This window comes from Pezoporus wallicus, unplaced genomic scaffold (assembly GCF_028554395.1).
Source record: "Pezoporus wallicus isolate ANWC-B61680 ecotype Strahan unplaced genomic scaffold, APGP_CSIRO_Pwel_v1 contig_8673, whole genome shotgun sequence".
Lineage (NCBI taxonomy): Eukaryota > Metazoa > Chordata > Aves > Psittaciformes > Psittacidae > Pezoporus > Pezoporus wallicus.
Genome location: NW_026637196.1, coordinates 725,292 through 749,525, shown reverse-complemented (window position 1 = coordinate 749,525; position 24,234 = coordinate 725,292). Strand labels below are relative to the sequence as shown.

Sequence of the window (24,234 nt, the reverse complement as noted above, 5' to 3'; positions counted from 1 at the left end):
CTAGAGCATTTATAATAGAGAGATGTTGAAATAGTCTTGAGTTTACTTCAAGGATGGGAAGTGAACCAGAGAATAAAGAACTTATATACACACATCTCACGTGTAGTCTAGAAGCTCAAGTAATAACTATAGTTCCCTCCCCTCAGAAGTTGCTTTACAGGGTGTTCTTTGATTTTTGCTGTGAGTGCAGATATGACCTACTTAGAACAGTCTCTGAACTTTCACTCATGCTAAGAGTAAACAAATTTAGTGCAAACAACACAGAAGTTAATTCCATTTACAGCTCTCAAATTGAAATAAAAAGGAAAAAAACACTTACTAGTGGTACCTGTGAAACATCTTATCAGAAGGTCAGGTGGTAACACTGAATATCAATAAAAAGATTCCTTTGGCAAGCAATTCAACATTCCCATTACTGAGATGAAAGTAAAATTTTATTTTCTAGGTCTTGATATAGGCAAAGAAGTCTCCTCTATGCCAAACTCCTTGTGATCTCCATGCAACACTGATACAGCTGCAAAGACTTTAAAGGAATTTCCTTTTTTTTGAAAAACTATTTACATTCAAGGCCAAATCACAAACACTGTCACCCTAAGGAAGTAAGTTTTGCAGTAAAACTTGACTTGTGCTGAATGCCCAACAGTTGTCTAACAATTCATTCACAAGGTTGGAGTGCAATACAAAACTCACTACAAAAATCAGTTTCTATTCTTCATCTGAGTACTGAGAGGTTCACTGTAGTTGTCAGCGCTATAATAACATGGGTAAAGTCATTTTCTAGTAAATCAATATTGCCAGCTGGTACAGTCAGTTCACAGATACAAATGACTTCTACCCAGTGTAAAAGAGCCTAGCAACAAGCCTCAAAAAAAAAAAAAAAATCTCAAGAGGCATCAACTTCTGAAGTCATCAGTTCCGAGTTTCATATGAATGTTGGGACCATAACAAAGTCAGGTATCCAATGTGTTGACTTCTTTGGAGCAGAAATAATGCACAACTTTTGCATTTGGGTATCGAGCAAATGCACTGTAAAGAGACAGAACACAAAAATTAATTGTCAATAAAGACAAAGTTTTCCTTGTTCAAACAAAAGCATCCAAGTTATACAGAATCAGAACTAGATGCTTACATGGAAGTGACACTTTCTTGTTTGAATTACAGCCCAAATACACTCCTGAGAAACCCAGACAAAATATTTATATGGACATATATGCATATTTAATTATATGCATTAATAATAAATATTTTCATTAATAAATTAATATAAAATTAATAATTTCATTATTATTGCATATTGCATATGCAAATTTAAAATCCAATGCTACATGCTATATACTAACAGCAAAAAAAATGAATATACACAGCAATAAATATAATCAGGCTTATGTTCATTAAAATGTCCTGGAAAAAGAATCTTTCCCTATCATTGTGAATGCTACTGATATGACAGAGGGTTCACATCAAATAGATAAACAATAAATAAGTCGTGTGGCATTTCACTGGAGTTCAAAGAGGAAAAAGGGCATATAAAATCTGCTTTCTATACTAACCCATAATTACCTACTAGAAGTAGTAGGTATCAAGTGAATTAGTTCTACTAATAGATGTCTAAGACAATTAGGCTACAATCTGTAAATCAGCCAGGCAACCACAGAGCCATCAGATATAGAAAACTATTACACATATTTCTTCCTTTGAGATTCTTTATATCATCCTTTTAATTCTAGTTAAGAAGCAGGTAGTAGGCAGTGTTTGTAGAAAATTTTCCAAATTCAGTGGAGAATAAAAGTGATTTTCCACCTTGTAGAGTTGTGAAGTAAGATGTCTTACGAGTTTCTAAAGTGAATTTTTTCTCCTTTACTGAAAACAGTATTAAACTCTTGCAGTAAGCTTCATTGACTAAAGCTCTGGTGTTTTCCCAGCGACTCAGCTGAGCTATGTAATTTGTAATTCAAACACTTCCGAAGTGTCTCCCTCATACTGCTGTTTTCTCCATGTATATACACATTCTGAGTTCTGCAACAAGTTTAAGTGTACCAGATTCACATCTGACTCAGTTTCCCAAGCTTTAAGGTATACACTCTCTCACCTGTTACCTATCTTCTTTTTACATACAGTGCACACCTTCTCCTCGGTAATAATGCACTTCACTTGCTGATGCAAGATCCTCTCCTCCTGGACCTACAGAAAAATAAATAACAAATTAAAAGACATTCCTCAAAAAACAATGCCACACCACAGCTCCCTTCTAGTCTGGTTAAACTGAAAACTGTCATAAGGTTTAAATGCCAGTGGCTGTGTCTACATTAATAAGTTGTATAGCACAAAAGCAGCAGGTCTGTAGAGAAGAGCAGGTGGTATTAACCAACACCCAAGCTATATGAATTGTAGGATTTTACTTTCAACTAGCCTGGTTCACAAACCAAGGCATTCTAACCACTAAGGAGTGTTCAGATGAACTACAGAACTGCATCACCTGCTTTAGTTTATTTGAAAAAAGTAAAATATATATATATGTATATATACACATACACACACACCAGAGCACAACGAGTCCAAAAACTCACAGCAAAGACACACACACCATCCAAACTAAAACCAACGCTCTCACCACTGTTGGAAAGGGACATTCAACCTACTTGATGCACATCTATGCATTTCAGGTGCACTACAGCGCCATCTACAGGACGATACGCTGCATAAGGAAGACTTCATACTGAACATGATAGGTGGTGGGTACGTACCCTCAGAAACTCTGAATGGAGAAGATTCTTGAGTACTTGATTAAATCTTTTCTTCTGAGCATTTTCTTCAAGGACTTTCTCTAAGAAGATTCGAATCTCACTTATCTGTGTATTTGCTGGGAGCAGGTTTATTGCCTGGAGCAAAATATACTTAGTTAGGAAAAATTAAGAGGAATAGAGAACAAAATAGAACAGAAATTGACACATTTAGGTTCACACTGCTACATTCTGTTCACTTGCTTACTCAAGTACTTTCACCTTTTGCTAACAGGACAAACTGAGTACTAACAAGTGTTTCTTACCTTGGTGGTATCCAGTTTGCTGTGATGCAGTTCCAAAACCTGCAGAGCAGCCTGCAGATTGGCTTGAGGTTCTAGCACTTCCATCTTGATTGGTCCCAGGCAGTGAACACTAGGTGGGGAGAGATACATCCGGAGCAATGACAGGTAGACCTGTTGAATACGAAAGGAGAGTTCTGACACCACTGCACCAAAAGTGACAGTGCTGGTGGAACCCAGCAATGATACTAGTAAGTTGTACTCATGCTATTCAAAATTCTTGAAACAACAAAAACTGAAAAGTCCCAATGATGTTCAAGGCCTTTTAATTGCATTCTTCAGTAAAGATTTTCTACAAAAGCAGTTTTAATTACACCTTCCTCATTTATCTTGCCCAATTCATTTATAGCTTTCAGAAACTGACACTTCATTGCTCTTTATCATTAACTTTTCTGTAGATGCATGGGGAATATGCACACAGCATTTTGTCTTCTGAATTCCATCAGAATTTTAGCTAGTGCACACTCCAGTGATACAGCAACATTCTCAACAAATAAAAAAAAAAAAAAAGAACAAAAGAAACTAAGCAAACAGAATCATCTAACAATTCCTGAATTCCAAGACGTTATACATAGTTTCCCATTCACCCTCACAAACCCTGAAAAAAGTCAACAGAGAGCAAAAAATTTAAAGTCCCTAAACATGGTAGGAATGGTCTAATTCATTCTTAATGAAAAGGAAGACTGCAAAGATGCAGCTACTTACATCTTTGTTGCCATCTTTGTTTCTGTCATAATGTTTATGGCAGTAGCTAGAACAGAGAAGAACCAGATGAAATGCAGGGAGTTTTGGAAGCCAGAGAATCAGTCCACAGAAATTAACATTTATTTGGTTTGATTACTAAAGCCATCCAATTTAGGTGACTGTATATGCAATTCTGACTAATTAATCAGGCTGCACAACAAAATGATGCCATTTACTCTGAATTACAATGCTGAGAAAAGGGAGGTTTTGTGCAAGTCTCCCACTCCTATCAGCTTAAAAAGCTTTAATCCAGAATCTAAATTTAATGCCTCTTCAAACAGAAAGGAAGCAAAACACCACACACAAGTTCACAATCTAAGGACAAAGAAACAAACAAAACAGGAAACCCTTACTTTTCAGCCATGTTGGTGTCCTTCAAAATATGAACATAAATAAACAGAGCTTGCTCATGCTTCCCCATACGACCCAAGAGCAGAGCACGTTCTTCTAGGAGACCTAGTGATAAACACAAAGGATTAGTCAATACCTACATGGAGAAGTGATAACATAAGCTCTACTAGTGACCAGACTAACATCAGGAACTACAAAACTGTAGTCTAAGCACAGGTTAAAGTTACATCAAGACTGTATTTCACACCAGTCTCAGTAACATTTTATGAATTTTCACGCAAGCTTAAGAAACATCAGACTTCACATTTGTTGAGTAATTCACGCTTATCAAAAGGTTAAGCTAAATATTTAAGTGATGGAAGATGCCACAATGTCTTAGGCCAACTGTTACAGGAACCCTGCAGAGACTGGCAAACCCAACTTTGCCAGCAAAAAGAGTTAATATCCATACTAGCAGCCTACAACTACAGATACAGCCATCTCTGTTTCTAGTTACCATGATTCTACAGTAAGTGAGGAGGTTTCATTGTACAATGCAAATAGGGTTTATTTAACCTATGGAAACTGAACTCACCATCAAAGGGGAAGTCACTGATTAGTCTGCTTGGCTCATACCAGCTAGACTTCTCCAGAAAAAGTAGAAGCTTTTTCCGGTAATCCCCCAAGTCTCCTCCTTCCTCCCCAGCAGGCACTGGTGTTTTATCTATATGGAAGAAAGCAACATAAGCTACAGTATTACAATCATTTCACAACACTAGCACACAGAAGATGACAAACAAATCATTACAAGCAACCAAAAGCTGATGAAGCTGTTAGATGGGCTGGGATTCCAGTGCACCTGCCAAATTACTTTGGCTCCTTATAACACATCGAATGGCCAGTTAAACAATAGACTCACTTATTCAAGACCCTTCCCTACCCTTAATATGCAACATTCAGGGAGCATTAGCTGCCATTCCACTAAATCATGAACCAAGTGTCACTTGCTCCCTCTAGGGAGGCAGTAAATTAGACTTCCCTATAAACCCACAAATTTTGTTGTTCCATTTCCCTCATCACTTAGAATATCTTCTGGGTGTTAACAGGGAAGGCTTACAGCAAAACACTGTGAAGGCTCCCCTGTGCTGTCCCATGCCCCTGGTCTTCCCACCAGAAAAATCTAAACATACCTGGAGGGAAAGAATTTAGATATTCTTTCATCAAGGCCTGCACTTTTTCACAGTACAGCTGGATCAGACAGTTATGGAAGTCTGCACCAGTTTCTTCCCAGACATGAATGATGTGCTCCTGTAAATGCATGTTCAGGTTCAGTTATAGTTGCTTCCTATGGGAAGTAATTTATTATAAGCAAGTAACAGTTCCATGCTTGCCTCTACCAAGCTTGACTTCAGGATTTCATATACTTTAAGTATTTTCTCCTGGTACAACTTATGGCAAAGCTAGCATTCCCTGAGAAATGCATCAGCCTCCAACACCTGGAGAGCTAAAGCCTTACATGTAACATGTTCTACTGAATGAAGTGCACTAGGAGAGATTGAGTTCTTACCAGATAAGGAATAGTCAAGCTTTTGAAATTTTCTATCAAGAAACTGAGCACTTTGTCTCGTGGCAAAGCTTCCACTTCAGGGAGGTCTTCTGTAAATATCTGTTAAACAAAATTTCATTCATGGAAGGGTGATTTTTTGTTTGTTTGTTTTAAATTAAGTACCACAGTGTATTTTCTCTGATGCACTGAAGCCCAGCATATCATCATCCATGTCCAAAGAGCAAGCACAGAAGTACAAGAAGTTCAGGCACTCAGAAGCTATCTCACATCTAAAAGAATTAACAAACATCCCCCCTTCTGCCTCAGTTAACACTCCTTTTACAGTGCCCAATACCTCCCAAATACAAGGAGTCAATTCTGAGCCAAAGAGGAAAAGGAAAATAAGAAAGGGAAATTAACATTTGACTTCTAAACATTCAATCAGGCATTTGTGCAAAAAGCATGACATAAAGAACGTTAAATGTTGTAGCAAAATAGCCACTTACTACAAAACAGTATTCCAAAACCAGAAAAGCCTAAGAAAAATTGAAAGGCTGTCCAGCTCTATCTACTGCTAATCCTACCACATTACTGAACATAGAAAACATAAATTATATACTCATATATACTTATGCCAGAGAGAGACTCTTCATCAGTGACTGTAGTGACAGGACATGGGAGAATGGGTTTAAACTTAAACAGAAGTTCAGGTTAGATATAAGGAAGAAGTTCTTTGCTTTGGGGGTGGTAAGGCACTGGAACAGGTTGCCCAAAGAAGTGGTAAATGCTCCATCCCTGGCAGTGCTCAAGGACAGGGTGAACAGAGCCTTGGGCAACACGGCCTAGTGCAAGGCATCCCTGCTCATGGCAGGGGGGTTGGAACTAGATGACCTTAAGGGCCTCTCCAACCCAAACCATTCAGTGATTCTATGATTGGATTTAGCATTAATACATGGCTTCTTACACTGGGTACTCCAATTCCATACAATGCATTAAGTATCTTAATGGCAAGGTGCCTGTTTCAACCACACTTACTTTCAGTCCATCTTCAGGAAAATCTCTTAGCACCCAGACAGAGTAGGAAAATACCAAGTGCAAATTCTCTGTGCCTGGAATATAAAAAGCAGCAGTGCTGAATGTTAAAATCCTAAAGATCTACCTAGTCCAGAGGAGGGCCATGAGGATGATCAGGGGACTGGAGCACCTCCCATATAAAGACAGGCTGAGGAAGTTGGGGCTGTTCAGGCTGGAGAAGAGAAGGCTGCGTAGAGACCTCAGAGCAGCCTTCCAGTGTCTGAAGGAAGCCTATAAGGATGCTGGGGAGGGACTCTTCATTAGGGACTGTAGTGACAGGACAAGAGGTAACAGGTTAAAACTTAAACAGAGGAAGTTTAGATTGGATATAAGGAAGAAGTTATTTACTGTAAGGGTGGTGAGGCACTGGAATAGGGTGGCAACGCACTGGAATGGGTTGCCCAAGGAAGTTGTGAATGCTCCTTCCCTGGCAGTGTTCAAGGCCAGGTTGGACAGAGCCTTGGGTGACACGGTTTAGGGTGATGAGTCCCTGCCATGGCAGGGGGGTTGGAACTCAATGATCTTAAGGTCCTTTCCAACCCTAACTATTCTATGATTCTATTCACAACACAAGCAGATGCTTTCAGAGCCAGCAGAATATAATTTACAGAATCCCCACTCAAGTCTGGCAAATCACACATTCCAGCCTATAGCCACAATTTCATTACTTTGCAAACATGATTTCAAGCAGAAACAAGAATTAGCTAATATACTGACCACCACCAAATATAAACAATTCAGACCAAAACCAAGCTCAGTTGTCTTAATTACATTTCAAAAGTCTTCCCTTACAATATTTTTATTAGGGTAGAAAAAGCACTGTCCTTTTCACTTCTGCAATTTCCTTCAGTCCATTTCCAGCCTGCCAGCCTAATGACTTCTACAGCAAATGGCCAAATACTTCATACCAGTAGTAAAGAAGCATCCTAGTTCTGAAGTAACTAGCACAGAAAGCACTTGTTAGGTAAAAACTCCTCAGCTTTTAAGAAAACTTAGGACCTGCTTCTTTAAAAGAACTTTCATTTGGACCATTTGCTTCACAAAGTTTATAAAACATATTAGGAAAACATGAGTTTCTCCTTACCCTCCTGATCAGAAATACTGAAACACTGCCTGAACAATGCAGCAACACAACTACGCAAGAAATGGAAAGTTACACCAACCCTCTAAAAAGGCAGCCATTGTTTGCCTTCCTTCATCCCACAATATCATCAGGAGTAAGTTATTTTTAAATGTTTAAAACAAGCAGCATCTTCATAGTAGCAGTATTTTAAAAACCAGAAGATGAGCATTATGAAGTAAAAACAACTAAACTAGCTCCCAGAAAAGCCAATTGCAAAGTTTCAGAAACAAAACAGTGACTTGGCAAATGGTACCAAGGTCATGGGCCTGAATTTTGCTAAACTTTAATTAACTTTTTGAATTAATAAGGAATTATATGGTAATGGATTTGCTAACCTGAGAAAATTTAAATACAGGACAGGACAAGTCATGGGAGTAAGTTCTTACGTAGAACAACAGACAAAGTCTAACTCCTTATAAACAAGTGTGAGATTAATTAGAATACCTCCTTTCCAAAGCACTGATCAAATTGTCTTTGCTAAAATCATAACCAAATCAAACACGAAGTTACAACCTACTTAAAACACTCAGGATGGCAGGAGAAGAGGAACTCCTCAAGTACCTACCAAAGCTTATAGATCAGAATGCTAAAAGGCCAACACTGCATCCCACCACAAAACAAAACAGGCTTTTTCAGCATGTAAAATTCAGCTGCATGGGCACCACACTGAAGGTCAGAGGCAAAGATGTTTTGTGCTGCTAGAATTAAAGAAGACACAGAATTTCTAAACATTCCTAGCAACAAATCCTTAATTTGAGTTATAAGAGGCAAAAGTTCTGCATATTTTAACAGATAAAGAATGGTATAATACACAAAATTATCCACTACCCAATCAAATACATAATTCTGATGTGCCCAGATAAAGTGTATTTTTGTTGGACATGGCCAATCACAGAATTAACAATTAATATTTGCTTTGATGCAATAAACACTAAGTGCTTACTCTGTTGACACATGGGAAGTATCAAATCCAAATCAGTAATACATACTTGATGACTTAACAGACCACAGCTACAAGCCTGGAGGAATTTTCTTCTAATTACCTGGGAACTATTTAAGAACATTTCATTAAATGCCTATAAACCTAAAGGCAAGACATGACTAAAGGAGAGTTTCTACTTCATTCAGACTGAGAAAGCAACTCAAAATACATCTCGCATAACTAAATTTAAAAGATAATTTTTCTAAAAATCAATTATTACTTAGATTAGAAGTTCATACCAACAGAAGCCTCACTAAAGGACAGGGGAGAGTGAAAAGCCTGAAGAAACCCTATAGTCTGAAATACTAGATCATTATTTAGATCAATCTAAACACAGAAAACGAAAACTTCATATGGGATTCTTCATCTCTGGAAAGATACTACAAGCCCCAGCAACTGGGAGTTAAGACCCAGAAGTTAGACTTTCCTTTTGTCAGTGATGGTAACACTGGAAGAAATCTGAAAATACTGCAGCACATCTTCTAGAAATGGAAATTTTTTATCAGAAATAAGGAATGTTTTCAAATAAGATAATCAAGTTTTAACAAGATGATCATAAACTTATTCTTGAAGCTGCATTATTCAAGAAACCAGACAAGATGACAATGATACCCTTTAGCTTAACAGCCTCTAGAAAGCTGCTGAACAGTAACATAACCGCTGAGCCCAAGAGTGTAACACCTTCACAAAAACAATGCTCTCCTTCATACTCACCCAAATGCTGCAGATACTGCACTGTCCTCTCATGACCCTTCAAAGGTGAGTTGGCTTTCTTTGATTGATCCACCAGTACCTGTAATGCTTTTAGAACAAAAAAAAAAAAAAAAAAACAACACATTAATTCCTTTGCAGCTGTATTATTCCAACCTGAAACACGAAACAAGACCATTCTTCCTGTTCTGCTACCAGAGACAAAACAAACTTCTGTTTTAATCACACATACCAAACAGGTAATAGGAACAAAGAGTGATTTAATCACAGGACAGACACAGAAACAAAGTCTCTTCAGAATATTGCCTGCTCACTGAAGACAAAACCCAATACTAGGAATACATGCTCCTATCCCTTTTTTTCTCCCCACCCCAACCTCATACCTACCTTTCTCATGCAGACCCTTCTTCTCATATAGTATTATCAGCTCACTATATTTGTGTGCCTTCTTTAGTACGTGCTCACTCTCTTCAATATGGCAGTGATTGTTTTCCAGACGCAGCAGTGGTGCCACCAGTGCTACATTTGTCTGCAAGCAAAAAGCGAGTGCTTAAACATACTTTTAAAGTAAACACACTTCCTATGCTTAAAAGTACAAAACATGAGTTGTAAGGGGTAGGCAGGGGTGAAGAGAAAAATAGAAAAGCAGCAGCCTCATAGCATAAGAAATGAGTTTAACATCTTTCAGGGTCAGGCTGGATGGGGCTTTGATCAACCTGGTCTACTGGAAAGTGTCCCTGCCCATAGCAGGGAAGTTAGAACTAGATGATCTTTAAGGTCCCCACCAACCATCCTGAGTCTCAGAGCAAGGCCATCTTCATTTCCACAATTTGTTGGGACAGAAAAAAAAAAAAATATATATATATATATCAGAGCTATTCCCCTTCAAGAACAGAGATCAGCCTTAAATAAAGCTAACAGCAAAGACTGTCCTTTCCTGTATTTAACAGTACAAGGCAACACGAGAAGTATTCATGAGAACTTCAAAATACTCAGGCCTGGCCATATTGTTTTGACAGAGGCAGTGACCAGAAACAGACACATGTACTTTATTCCATGAAACTACTTCCTGACCAGTAAGCAACCTAACTGACACCAAAGTTTCACAGATCATTTTTAGACCAAAGACAGGTGGTTGTGTGAGAATTTCTGAAGTAGCTCACTATCCTTATTCTTAAGTGTTTTGACCTGAAATTCCGTCAGACTTTGCACGGTAAAGGAAAGGCCTCTAGGTCAGTCAGAAACTTACATGGAGGTAACACTTTAACAAGGTGGTATCAATGATTTGTAACAGCTTCTTTTTGGATTTGATAGTGGGTGTTCCTTCCATGAGGGGTGAGGTACTAGACTGATGGTCAGAATCATTTAGCTTCTTTACCAGCTGACTTCTCTTCTGCAGGACATCAAATGAAATTTTAACAGGAAAAAGCCACAAGATTTTCCCATCCCACCTCAGCAAATACAACCCAACAAGTAAAAATGCTAAATTAAACCAATTTAATAACTTGGTTTAATCAACTGTTTCCTAAAGAATTTTTATTGCTACTAACTATTCAACACATCATCTTTCCAATCACATTCAAGTGTATAAATTTGTTTTGCAAATCTGTAGTTCTGCAAGATGTTCAGAGTCTTGAGAAAACAGTCAGAAGGAAACTCTTAACCTAAACAGACACATTGTAGAGAAGTCAAGAGACATTTAAAACATTTGGAACACACTTGAGGTTTTGAACTACTATGCACAAAAAACTATCTTCCTTCAGCCACAAGCTTCCTTTCAGTCTAGTAAGAATGACAACAGAACAACTCAGATTCCAGTTACAACAAAACAAAGGGTATAGGAAATTACAGTACCCACTACCCTCCTGTTTCACCTTTTAATGCGTGCTTTTGACCTGTCTCCAGGATAGGGTGCTCTCCCAAAAGTCATCAAACAAAACCTGAAGATCAAGATCTCAAGTCCTCTTCAGAAGAGTACTGGAAATAAACTACCGGACTCGTTCACATCTGGTCCATAAGTCATGATGTCTCCCCCATATCTGTGGGGTACCTCGTGTCTTCCAGTTCCCCTGCTTTCCCGGGAGCTTCTGCCATTGTTTCCAACCATAAAGACAGCCCATTAAGGCTAGCATGACAGAGCTGGAGTAGGCATACTGCCTCCTGCACAAAGTTTGCTAAAACTAAATAACCCTGCTCTTAAAACAGATACAGGAGCACTCACCTGAGTTAGGTAGTCTATCAGAGCTAAATGTGCCTTCTCCAGCTCTGCCCCTGAGAGCCCTGGCAGTGGGTTGGGATACTGTAGCTGTTTCCTGTAATCTGTGGGCAGGAGATCAGGATACAGACCCATCACATGAGTGGGATCTAAGCAAAAAAATAACTAGTATTAGTAACCATTCATGACATTATTTTTGCAAACTCCTTAAATGTGTGTAACCTTTGAGCAAGCTTAGCTTTTTAACAGTGCTGTTTGTCCACCTAACAAAACTGGCTTATTACAGAAAAGAAGTTAAAACAAAGTAAATCTAGGAAGAGGACTGATTCAATGTCCAAGCACAAGTTCCAAGCTGTGTGCTGGCAGAAACCTTGCAGAATCTCAACATTACCAGCTCTGACAGTAGGACAGGATTTCTAGGAACAAGTAATGTTTAAGATTTACTGTGCTTTTGAAACAGGAATTGAATAGCACCATCTTAAACTAATGAGCAACCATTTTCATAGTTTAAACCAATTCAAAATTACTGCCGTCTATCTTAAGTTCAAAGTATTTTGAATTCTCAGTCCTTTTCCTTCACTGTAGCTTCCCAAAGTAAATATGAAATTAAGTGTCATCAAACCAACTAAAAGTTCTAGGTTTAAATGTACAAGGGATGTGCTGTCACCAATAAAAGAATCTCAGTCTAAAGCACTATGCTGTGGCATATTCCAGCCTTCATACTTCATTATCAGATGAATGCCTGAACCAAAGCAATAGTGACAGAGACTATTTTGACTTCCAAAACCACAGAAAAGTTTCTTGGCTTCAGAAATTGGTCCATTAAACAGTAAATAGAGTTAAGGGTCCTCAGTTTGGTCAAGTCCAATTTGAATATCAAATATTCAAATGTTCCTTATTTTTCATTCCAAGCTACAAGCAGGCTTTTGGCAGCTGCTGAAGCTCTCAACTTCAAGGGTCTGTGTACATGCTGTACACAGTGTAATAATAGCCTACAATACAAATACATTCTACACAAAGGGAAAATTCGTGATTTAACTCATTGACTGAAGTTGATTAAGTACTATAACCAGATTCCCAAAAATCAAAAGCTGAATAGTTGCCTAGGCTATTTGCCATTCACAGGGGACTGGTATGCACAAGACACCACTGCTTTAAAGCAAAACAGAAAACAAATAAAAAAACGCCACCAACGCAATAGTCTGTAAGCTTCATTTCTTTTCAAACCTAGGTATCTCAATGCCAACCCAAACATTTACCTGTACCAAGCTTGGCAAAAACTTGCATGGATTCATCAAAGCGCTTCTGGCAGAAAAGGTTGAAGGCAAAGAGGTTCTTTATGTGGTGAATTTGTTGTCGCTTCTCACTATCTGAATCATCCTTCATTTCCTACACACATACAAATTAACAAACATTAAAAACTCTTGAGCCTCGTAAATGAGAAGGAACTCGGTAGAAATGAGTATTATCCCTTTGGACAGAGTAAGAAAAAAGATAAACTTCCAAAGTGAACACCTCTGATGGTGATTCTCAGATCTTATGCTTACTGCGTCACAATGATAACCTTGAAGGTCTGAAAGCTACTTCTGGTTATCTTCTACGCTCACTCTACCACAGCAACTACCTCTTCACCCATTTGCTTTTTCAAATTTTTTTTCAAGTTAGCAATACAAAATGCAATTAATTCATTTTATGTAGTTCCAGGAAAGTTTCCAGAAACCAGAAAAACTTAAAATAGCAAGAGCAATATAATTAAACCTGCTTCAGCATCTCTAAGAAATTGTTATTTTCAAGGAGTAATATGGAGGGCCATTACAAAACAATGATCATTTGACAAAACAAAACAGACAACTCCAAGCAAAACTGCTTACGAGCAGCCCAAAGTCAGCTACACTTCAAAGTCTAAAAGAAGGTAACCAACTAAACAGATATGAGAAATAGTCTTGTATGTGGAAGGTTATCTCAAAATCTAAACCATAGTAGATGAACATGGAGAATGGCAGCACAAAACCAAAACTTCAGTCAAAAAAAGACTAGAGTTTACCAGTTTGTGCAAAGTGGACAGTAAGAAGATTAAACTCTCTGGACTAGCTACAGTAAAGTAGAAGGCAAACATCCTTCTGTGTGCTTTTGCACAAGTGCAAGTACTCACTGCTAACTGCAAAGCCAACTCAAATTGCTTGTCCTGCAGAAGCTGCTGGATCTGTGTGGCTATGGACACTGGAATAAGCCGCCAAACGAAGTGATTACTTGCCACATATATAATATTTGTGCTGTAAACAAAACAAAAAGGTCGGTTACTAAGAAAGAAGCAATACCCTATCTGGAAAAAACAATCCCGGTCAATACACACATGGCTACACACAATCAAGTTACAAGGTTAACTTGAGCAATATTGCAAAGCAGAAAGAAGAATGTATCTCCAGTAATCAGAAATTCCCAAAGACACTCAACTCTGTCCTTCACTCCTCAAAGTATGGCCTCCACTTGAGGAGCTAAGGGAGTTAGAAAAGCTCTTCCTCTCTCAGTTTTTCAGAGTCCTACTAAACACTCAAACAGCACAACAAAAGTAATAATCAGTTACACTCAATACCCTCCAGAGGTGATGAAGCGTGGTCTCTGCAGCTCAATACTCTGTACCAGCAGCCGGGGCTCAAAAGTACGGATCTCCACATACCTCGGCAAAACAGCAATGATGTAGGGAGGCTGGTGTTCTGTTAATGAAAAGAATGAAAAATGTAAGTTGTGCTCTCAACCATTCCTCGAAATAAGTCATGCCTTAAAGAGAAACGTATCCCTTTTTGCTTATTAAGAAAAAAAATCAGTGCCCAACACTGACAGCAATTTGCTAACAGAATACTACCATGCTTTTTACTCATCTTCCAACACCAGGAATTTCTGTGGCACTCAAGTGCCCAGGAGAACTACAATGCTTTAACACATTACCTTTCATTTCATATCTTGGCCCTTTATAAAAGACATGCAATATGCTTGTTTTCTGAGGAGACAGGCATACAGACTAAAAGCAAAGAAGGGGAAAAAACAAAAATGACATGAGACCCTCTATAGAGTACAACTTGAAATACTTTAGGAACTCTGACTCCAAAACCAGATAGTTCCTAAATACTGGGGATGTCAATTTTGTCATATACAAAAGAGTAAAGAAGCAAAATTCTCCAATATCAAAATTCTCTGCTAATTCTCACCCATGGCTATAGGAATATCTGTCCAATTCAAGGCACATTTCTGAGTACAGACCCCTTCTTCATTGAGCACAACTGTTAGATCATCTTGGCCAACTGCAACTTTTCCATCTGCTACAGGAGCTACCAATGGTTCCAGCTGCTTCCCTGTGGGAAACAGTTCTTTGATGGATCCTTTTCCATCCACCTAGGATGATAAAGAAAACAAAAAGGCTGTGCTTCAAAATAACCTTTATTTCAAAGAAGTATAAGACCAAAGCCAAAAATCCCCAAAAGGAATTTACAACCCAGACAACTCACTAACAGAATAAGTGCAATTTTAAAGAGTAGCAATAAAATTTTCAGCATATTATCACTTACCTGGCTTATACATCATTTGGAAATAAAAAATTACTACTTTTGTGTCTGAGACGATATATTCCTTTTACTATAAGCATAGGTGAGCACATGTATCACTGATTGATTGATGGCTTGGCTTTGCAAACAAAGATTTGGGAAGGGCTTTACCCACGCTTACTACAAGTGCGATGATGACTAAAAGGGCAATGTGGGATAGACAAATCCAGTTGGAAAAAAGGCTGCTTGGTCATTCAGGATGTTTCTGAACAAGACTGTCATCTCCTGGGTCAATCTTGAGCAACCAATGCTGTGAACCGCCTGCATGCAGGGTTGGGTCTGCAGCTTCCAGTGCCCCTTGTCACCTGCCATTTCATCCCATGCCTGTCGCTACAGGGCTTTGCAAGTGTGAGTAAACCCTTCGAGCCTGCACAGTGGATTTTTTAGGTGAGGCACAGCATACACCAAACTGGTCCTACCCTTTACACCTGAGGTTTATCTGCCAGGGCCTAGCTAGCTAGGACGGTGACAGCAAAGTCCTCAGGACGCAGGTTTAGTTAGAGTGTCCTTCTCTTAGATGGAAGGCCTTACAAGGCTAGAAGAGCTCCATCTGCCTGGGTTTGAAGTTAGGGTTTTCCTTCTCCTAGGATGGTTGCCCGAAGGCTAGTGTGAAGATGGCTTGGCTTCGCGAACAAAGATACGGGAAGGGCTTTAACCACGCTTACGACTGAACGCCTCTAAGTCAGAATCCCACCTAGACGTTTTACCCTACTGATGTTGCACTGTTGCGACACTGGTCGCTTGAGATGGACCCAGGAGATGACAGTCCTGTTCAGAACATATATCATACAGGGATATAAAATGCATAGCACAGCATCAACATCAGTTAAAAGTGTCTAAATCATTATAAATCAACAGCTAGGCAGCAGCAAACAATACCATAAAAACGTGGGGAGGGAGGGTGTCCCTATTTAGTGAAACAAAGCCATTCAAACATGGGGCAAGTCAAGCACCAAAGCCAACACTTGGACAGCAAGTCTCCACTGTGGTTGCTTGAGCAGCTGCACAACAACTCATACCACTAGAATGGTGGGCATCAACATCTAGGAGCACACTGCAGAAAGGCATTACTTTTGTGAGCAGTGTCAGTTTGAACTGACTGTAGAAATTACTGTGCAGTTTTCCTGCTGACTATAGATCAGCGTTTCTACCCATATACGTACATCTGCACATGAGTGGTGCACTTCATCCCATTTTCGTATAATATCAGCAGAAGCCAATTGTAAAGGAAGAAAAAAAAGAATCAAATATAGCTGTCAAACAAAGCCTAAGTGGAAACTGTAATACTAAATTGATGACAGTAAGTTTAGAGACTTTCAAACTGAAACAACTACAGTTCAAAAAGAGAATGAAAAAATAAAAAACTGTTCAGCTCCACTGTTCACCAGGTAATATTATTGTATCTTTTTTCCCTTTTAGAGCTCTTCTTTCTTAATACATTAAGCAGACCACTGCCAAACAAAAATGCCATTTTTCTGCAACAGCTTCAAACACTCGTTTCAACAGCAATAAACAGAAGATCACTTTCTGACAAAACATCAGTTTAAAAATACAGCCTTTCCAAAACTACATACAACAAATGTACCAGATGCTGGTTTTCGTAAATGCCTGTTAGCTAAAACCCTGAGCACAAGAGCAGCTGTGATAGTGTCTACTGCTCTCCAGATCTTCTTAGATATTGTATTCCAAATCCCAGTCTTACCCGTATTAGGTAATAGTCCCTCTTAAAGCCTACACAGATGGAGTTTTCACACCAGGCCATGGACTTGGGTACATCAGGTACACTGAAGTCCCCCTGAGGAAAACATAGAAAATGGGTTAAAATTGTTGTTACAACAGAAAAGCAAAAGTCAAATCTGGCAACAGAGAGTGTAACAGGCAGTACTGCTGCTGATAGTGTATTCCCTACCACAAATGCCTGATTTCTGCTGGTCAAGGAATAGCAGCATTCAACTAAAAGGCTAGATTTGTGCATAGTAAAGAAGCACACTCTTAACTTCCTAGAAAAGCAGCACAGCTGAAAAATTCTCTACCTATTTCTATTGGTTATTTTTACCATTCTGGTATTCAGAATTTCAGTTCCCTATGCTTGTCATCAACCTTCTGACTTGACAACATACATATAAAACTTTGAGTAGAAGCAGACCCAGTTCCATAGTGTTACTGTCAGGTATACATTTATAGAGGCTGCACACTAATACATTTCACTGACCTACAAGTGTACTACAACCAGAACGTGAAAATATAGAGCACAGCCTTTGATTTAACTTATGAAACTGTATTAATGCTGTTGTTATTTCAACCACATTATTTTCATTTTTATTTGCTGTTTCACTACTAAATCACTGCAGAACCACCCGGAGTCAATGCTCTGATAGTCAGCAGTGCCTCTGAGTAGAAAGGACTGCACAGCAAACAGTAAAGAGCAACTTCACTTCCAGTTGAGGCATGTTATGACTACAGAAACAACACAACTCACCTGTAGTTCATGGAACTCTCTGTCCTTCCAAAAATAAAGCTGTAGTTTCTTCCGCACTGCCACACACATTCTCAGCACCTCTTCCCCTGTATCTGACTGCTGTGAAAACAGACAGGCCTAAGTCATAATCACTCATAAACTAAGAGGCAAGTAAGATAAAACAAGGCCAAAAGAATCCTCAGCCTGAAGTAAAGCTGTCAGCTGAAGAGCAGCTTTGCTCATCCATATGAGATGGGCATCCCCTAAACAAGGACACACAGTAAGAATGGGGATGGGATACTTAAAAATGAAGTTTGACAGGGATTATGACACCAAGTAACAAAAAACAAAAGAGTACCAAAGACACACACACACAAACCAGAAGAAAAGTAAAGACCTATCAGCCCAGCCCTGAAAACTAGGATAAATAGCTTGAACTCTATGAAGTATAAGAGAAGGGATTTGGAACAATGCAAAGAATGTGTTATACTGACAAATAAAAATATTAATAGCTGTTTATTAGTCTAGCCTATTGGAAAAGTTTCCTGACAAGGAATATTGGCAAAGATAGGTGCCCGTCCACACAAACAACACGGCACTTTGAAAGCACCTTTAAATCTAGTCATTACAAAGACATCACTAATTTTAACACTTAGAAAACCTTAAGTACTTATTAGAAAATACTTAAAACTAACCTCCCATGGGACAAAGAGATAAAAAGTGATGAAGAGCACTAAGGCATCGCTTCTGATTATAACATGGATAGGCCGAGAAACTCACTTGGACAGAAATTAGATACTTAATAAACCACAGCATATGAACTGAGAATTGCTATACCTCATGGAATTATTCTATGGCCCGAATCCAACACAACTGCCCTGGGACTCCTTGGGCCAATACAGTTTAACAGAAATGGAAATGTAATAAAAACATTGTTTGGAGATGCCTGCCCAATGGAACCGGTAAGAGTTAGTACACTGGTGGTTTAAGAGAAGGGAATGGCTTTTATATTGAAGAGGATCTTTCAAAAAAATTAGTCAGTTAAACTTACTACAGGGTAAAAATATCTTTAAGTTTTGCATCTGGAGGTTAAATGCTATAATCACAACAGGAAAAGGAAGATACCTTATGAAGCACAGGAAAAAAAATTAAGGTGATTACATTAAAAATTGTTGCCTTAAGCAAAGCATCATCCAGTAGGTACTAATTTTAAAAAACGCTAGCACCCAAGCAACTTGCATGTAACACAAAATTAACAAACAATCTACAAAGAAACATAAAAAAGTTATCTTTATTACAAACAGTATATGTGCTATTGTGCTCCTCCCCTTACCTGAAGATCACAAGTGAAGAGAGACGCACCTTTTGCCTTGGAAACAGTGGTGATTTGTTGAAATGTCAATAGGTCATGGACATAAATGTTATTTTCTGGTTTAAACAAAAAACCTATTATTATTATTCAATATTTGATACATGTAGAGCTCACTGCTAATTCAAGTTAAGTTACCATATTTTATGTTCCATAAGAAAAAGAACTTGTGAAACTAACAGGTGCACAGAAGGAAAAGGAATGTTTTCCCAAAAGCTGAAAAGTGCTAAAGTACATTCAAATACAAGACAATAAATACAGAAAAGATGACTAACAGCAGCTTCGGTAAAATAACATGAAGGAACTGAAAACAAGTGCTAACCAAGCAGAGGAAGTGGGAGTGGAATGAACATCAAGCAGGCCAGAGTAGAGCAAGTTCATAATGGAAGATTGTATGAACAAAGACCATTTTGAACTGGCTCCTGAAATTAGTGGAAAGTGCACAACTGCAAATGGATGCTACCGTGGTCAAGTTTTGTATACACAAGGACGCAGGCAGCAGAGATCTATGCATGCTGGAGGTGGAAGAGCTGGGACGTGGGAGATCATAAAGAAGGGAGTAGCAACATAAGAAAAAAAAAAAAAAAAAAGACATAGGAAGACCATAAGGTGAAACAAACACAGGCAGGGACAAGCAAACTGAGATCTTCCACAAGAGGGTACAAGATCACCATCTGCATATAAACTGAATTTGGTGTAACACATCAGCAGGAAATTTCATACATCAAACAAGTCTGGGCATACATTTTAGCTGCTATCATACTGCGCACATACATACACATGCACCTATGTATATATGTTTATGCACACATGCCAACACAAACAAACTATATATACATATATATATGTATATATATACACATGCACACACATTGTAGTGCAATGTATTTTTTCATTTTTAATCACAAAACTCAGTGCTCATTCTTAGTTCTCCAAGCTGGCTTACAACAAGCAAGGCTGCTTCTCAATCTATGCTGCATAATGCTTCCTCTGCAAAGTGAAAAAGCCTAAATCCTACATAATGACTTTTTAACAAGTAGACTACTATGCAGGTGTATGGAAAGAGTGCCACATTCAGCCAAGTAACTGCATTGAGAAGAGTTCATTAAATATTCAAATGTTTTCTTCACTCACCTAATAGACTGACCAGAATTTTAAACTGAGAAACAACATGAATCTGAAATAAAGAATGCTATTAGTGACTCCACTCATAAACAAAACTTCTGAAAAAAGTTCAGTAATAGCCTATAAAAATGCATCTTAGATACTCTCAAAAATAATGACAGCAGCAAGACAGCTAGCTATGCAAAACCTTCCTCCAGCTATTGCAACCTCTTTCACTTAAACACAGTTTTTACAAGCTAGTACGTAGAGCTTGCAACTTAAGCTGGTAAAAAAATTATATGTGGCATGTTACTAGTACAAAAGTACTTCTAAAGCATATGGAGAGTATTACTGAAAGAGGCTGCATAACCTTTGGGATGCTTTCCTGAGTATCAAGATAAGCAATAAGTGAAATTCTCAAAAAGAAAAATATAGTAGGAACATTGGCAGTAGATAATCAGCTAATTCATTTCTAAACACCAGTTAAGAGGAATTACATTCATGTCTATAGCATTGTATCTAGGAACCAAATTATATATTACAGTCTGTTGGTGTATTAACATCATTTTAAAAAACAGTCTCAGTCAGAGCAGCCGAAGATTTACTGCAAACAGCATTTCCATAAGCCAAAAATAACAGTGTAACCTCCAATTCTATGCTTTCTGCTTTAGGAACCAAACCAAGTTTATTCCTGTTACGGGAAGAGTGGGCAAAAGCAACAGGCCATGCCACCTCAGAAGAGTCTATAGTTCTGGGGAAACTCATTGTTAAGCTTAGCAGAGATTCCAGAAGTACATTTGATATTTCATTTCTTGGCTGAAAACACTGGAAAATGGTCCCCGTGTCAAGAAGATGGTATTTCCTACCTGCTGAATCTTTTTTGAGAAGTTCTTGTTGGATTTCTCTAGCGTCACTTCAAACCTATTGCAACCTACCAGAAAGATTTGAAAGAGTATGTAACTGAAGTTGTCCTTCAGTTCATTACTATATCTTATACTAAATAGATTACAAAAAACTATGAAAGCAAACTTGGCCACTTAACCCTAGAAGAATGGCTCTTCTAAAATATCTGTGCTATCTTCTACATAGCCAAGTGAAAACTTAAGTTACATTTCTTGTATCCATCCAAGGGCCCCATCAATATTTACATTTTCGACCAGCTGGAATTTTAGATTACAAGAATTACATTTAAGTATTTTGAAGCCCAGAAATACAAAGATACCCATAAAGACTTTATCGACACCCATCAAATACCAACAATTTAAATTGCTAGGGAGCACATCACTGCAAAGTAGACAAGGAATAAGCAATACCACAAGGGTTTAGAAGGAGTTTTAGGGATAAAGACTTACAGACACTTTCTGATGACATAACCTCTCCTGGCATTGATGCAAAAAAGGGGGAGAAATTTACCATGTGAGATAAGACACTACAACTCAAGACTAGTATGTTCTGATTGGAGTAGATGGCCTACAAGTTTCAGAAAAAGCAAGCTGAATTCAGCGTCTAGAATCTAAGCAGCTACAAGTATCTGTCCAAGAGCTAATGAACTCGGAAACAGATGTTTGGGTCTTTCTCTCCTGTCCCACAATACACAACATAACAGTGTTAAGTAACATCAGTTTCTACATAATAGCAGATAACGCAAAATATAAATGTGTTCAGTGAAAATCAATTTTAACTAGACCAAAAATAGCATAGTTCTATTTGTGGCAGCTCTAAAATAGACTGAACACTTATGACTGTCAAAGATACAGGGAGAAGAGTGAACACATGACAGGACCAGTAAGGAGGGATCCCTCTTCCCCATGCCTTGATGTTTATGGACCCACTGAAGAAAGCTGCTCTTTCACTAATCCAGCCCTTCATTAACAGAAGACAAAGATCAAATATCTGGCAACTAGCACACTGCACTGCTTTTGCTCATGCTTGTGCACTGTATTCACAAAAATTACACTGACTTACTATAAATTCAAACATATGGAGACCTGATAAAACATACTTTAAAACAGAAAAAAAAAAAAAGCTGATACTTCTTGCACATCTGATAAATGGTATGTACACTTTGAAAGATACCACATAAATATTCATTAAACTATGTAGGAAATAAAATCAGCAAATAAACATACTTTCGTTAACATCACTACAACCTCTTAAAGTGCAGGAAATAAAAATAACAACTTTTTCTGCCGTTCTTAAAATCAACTTACCTGTGTCTTTCTTGATCCTGTAAAGCAGAAGATGCCCTTGTTTGGTACCAACAAGGAGCCATTCCTCTACAAAGACGGGAGAAAAAGAGCCTAATTATTTTCCACAAAGACTGCCCTTCCCAGCCAACTTAGATTTATCAGAACACTTGGAAACTCATTTCAAATACCAAAGAAGACTTCCTGCGGTGATTACAAGCATGTCTCCTTTCATCTCTCTGGTGGAAGTAGCTTTCATTCTCAGGAAAGGATGGCCAAAGATCAAGGAGTTAAACAGAGATTAGAGCCTAGACATCGCATCCTGCTTGTTGATACAAAGGTAAAGCAGCAAACCACTGCATCTTTTGTGAAATCATAAGAGGCAAACTACCATCTGCTAGACAGGAATAATGGGAAAAACTGTTAGGAAAAAAAACCCAGAGTTCCATGTTTGGGTTTGGGCTTTTTTTCCAATAGTTAAGTCTTTCAAAGAGCTCTCTGAAATAGTCAGCTATGCCTGGAAGGGCAGTAGCAGCTATGCTTAAGTGGCATCTGAATTGTATAGACAACCAACAGCCATTCAAGATTTACAAGAGAAAACCTTTTTATATACAAACTCTGCAGCAGTTTCAGACTCTTCCTATTTACAGCATTTCTAGCATAGAAAAATGCACAGAATCTTTACTGGGTCATGAAACATGACCGAAATTCTTATTCCTTGTTGAAAATCACAAAGGAAATAAACATACACAAATACTCCTTTCTACATCTACTACTCCCTCACTACCAAAGATACTTGTATTTCAATAAAGCCTTGTCTCCTGCAAGACCCTTCTTCCATTATTTGGAAGAAAGGTTGTAGAGACAGAATTACACCTCTTTTTACACAACCATGCTGCCACAGACCTGTGAGTTTAGACTTTTTCCTACTTCAGCAACATAAATGCTTTCAAAAATATATAGGATAAAAGCCTCAATACAGGAATAACTATCTTCATAACTTCTCTACAATTATAGTATAAACAACTCACATTTAAACATGGCGCTACTGTTCAGGTTACAGTGTTGTTCCAAGACAGAAAGGTCACAATTTCACAGTGTCTGGAGAATTTTTTTAATTGCCAATTTTGTGCATGATAGCACATCTGAAGGGAACTGCTCAGGCAGTCTGATCGAGCCTTATCATTACCACAGCCACACCTGACCAGACCAAAATCCTGACTGTCAAGTATGACCAAAAACATCACACGCGCTTATACACCACTAAGACACTCAAACAGATTCTAAACCCAAGACCTGAACACAACCACTGGCTTTCCAAGACAAGTCTTAGCCAAAACATAGGAAACGCTTTCTAGCGAGAAAGGCGCCGACCCACGGTTACAGCGCTGGAATCACGGCAGCTCTCGCACCACAGGGCTGCCGCTGGGCGGGCAGAGCCCCACCAGCGGGTCTCGGCCCGGCACCTGCTGCAGCCACCGGCGCCACCGCAACGAGCCCAGGTAGAGGGAGACACTCCGGCGCTACCCACAGGGTTCCCACAGCCGCCTCAGGGTGCAACCCCACGAACGGCTGACAGGGCGTCCCGGCAGCCCGGCGTCGGAGAGGCCCCGGCTCACCCCAGGCCGCCAGGCAGTCGATCTGCAGCGGCAGCTTCTCCAGGATCGGCACATGCTCAAAGGCGTCGTGCATGGCGGCGGCTCCTCCAGGC

General features: G+C 38.8%; 1 protein-coding gene across 2 annotated transcripts; it reads right to left on the bottom strand.

Annotated features, from left to right (window-relative positions):
* Positions 1-344: 344 nt before the first annotated feature.
* Positions 345-24,234, bottom strand: VPS39 (VPS39 subunit of HOPS complex). Of its 2 annotated transcripts, XM_057403929.1 has the most exons (26): positions 24,143-24,234; positions 22,548-22,613; positions 21,690-21,716; positions 21,204-21,268; positions 20,368-20,410; positions 19,198-19,292; positions 17,886-17,984; positions 17,109-17,201; positions 15,014-15,197; positions 14,401-14,521; positions 13,960-14,080; positions 13,067-13,196; positions 11,814-11,956; positions 10,842-10,985; positions 9,980-10,121; positions 9,596-9,682; positions 6,738-6,811; positions 5,724-5,822; positions 5,347-5,464; positions 4,752-4,880; positions 4,180-4,282; positions 3,788-3,833; positions 3,047-3,196; positions 2,745-2,879; positions 2,090-2,181; positions 345-1,026 (listed from the first exon to the last, which is right to left on the bottom strand). In XM_057403929.1, exons 1-26 carry the CDS (start codon positions 24,213-24,215, stop codon positions 951-953), a joined length of 2,655 nt encoding a protein of 884 aa, XP_057259912.1. In that variant the 5' UTR covers positions 24,216-24,234; the 3' UTR covers positions 345-950. The 2 variants fall into 2 exon arrangements, with proteins under 2 accessions (XP_057259912.1, XP_057259913.1); XM_057403930.1 differs by lacking the exon at positions 21,690-21,716 and having other exon boundaries at positions 24,143-24,233.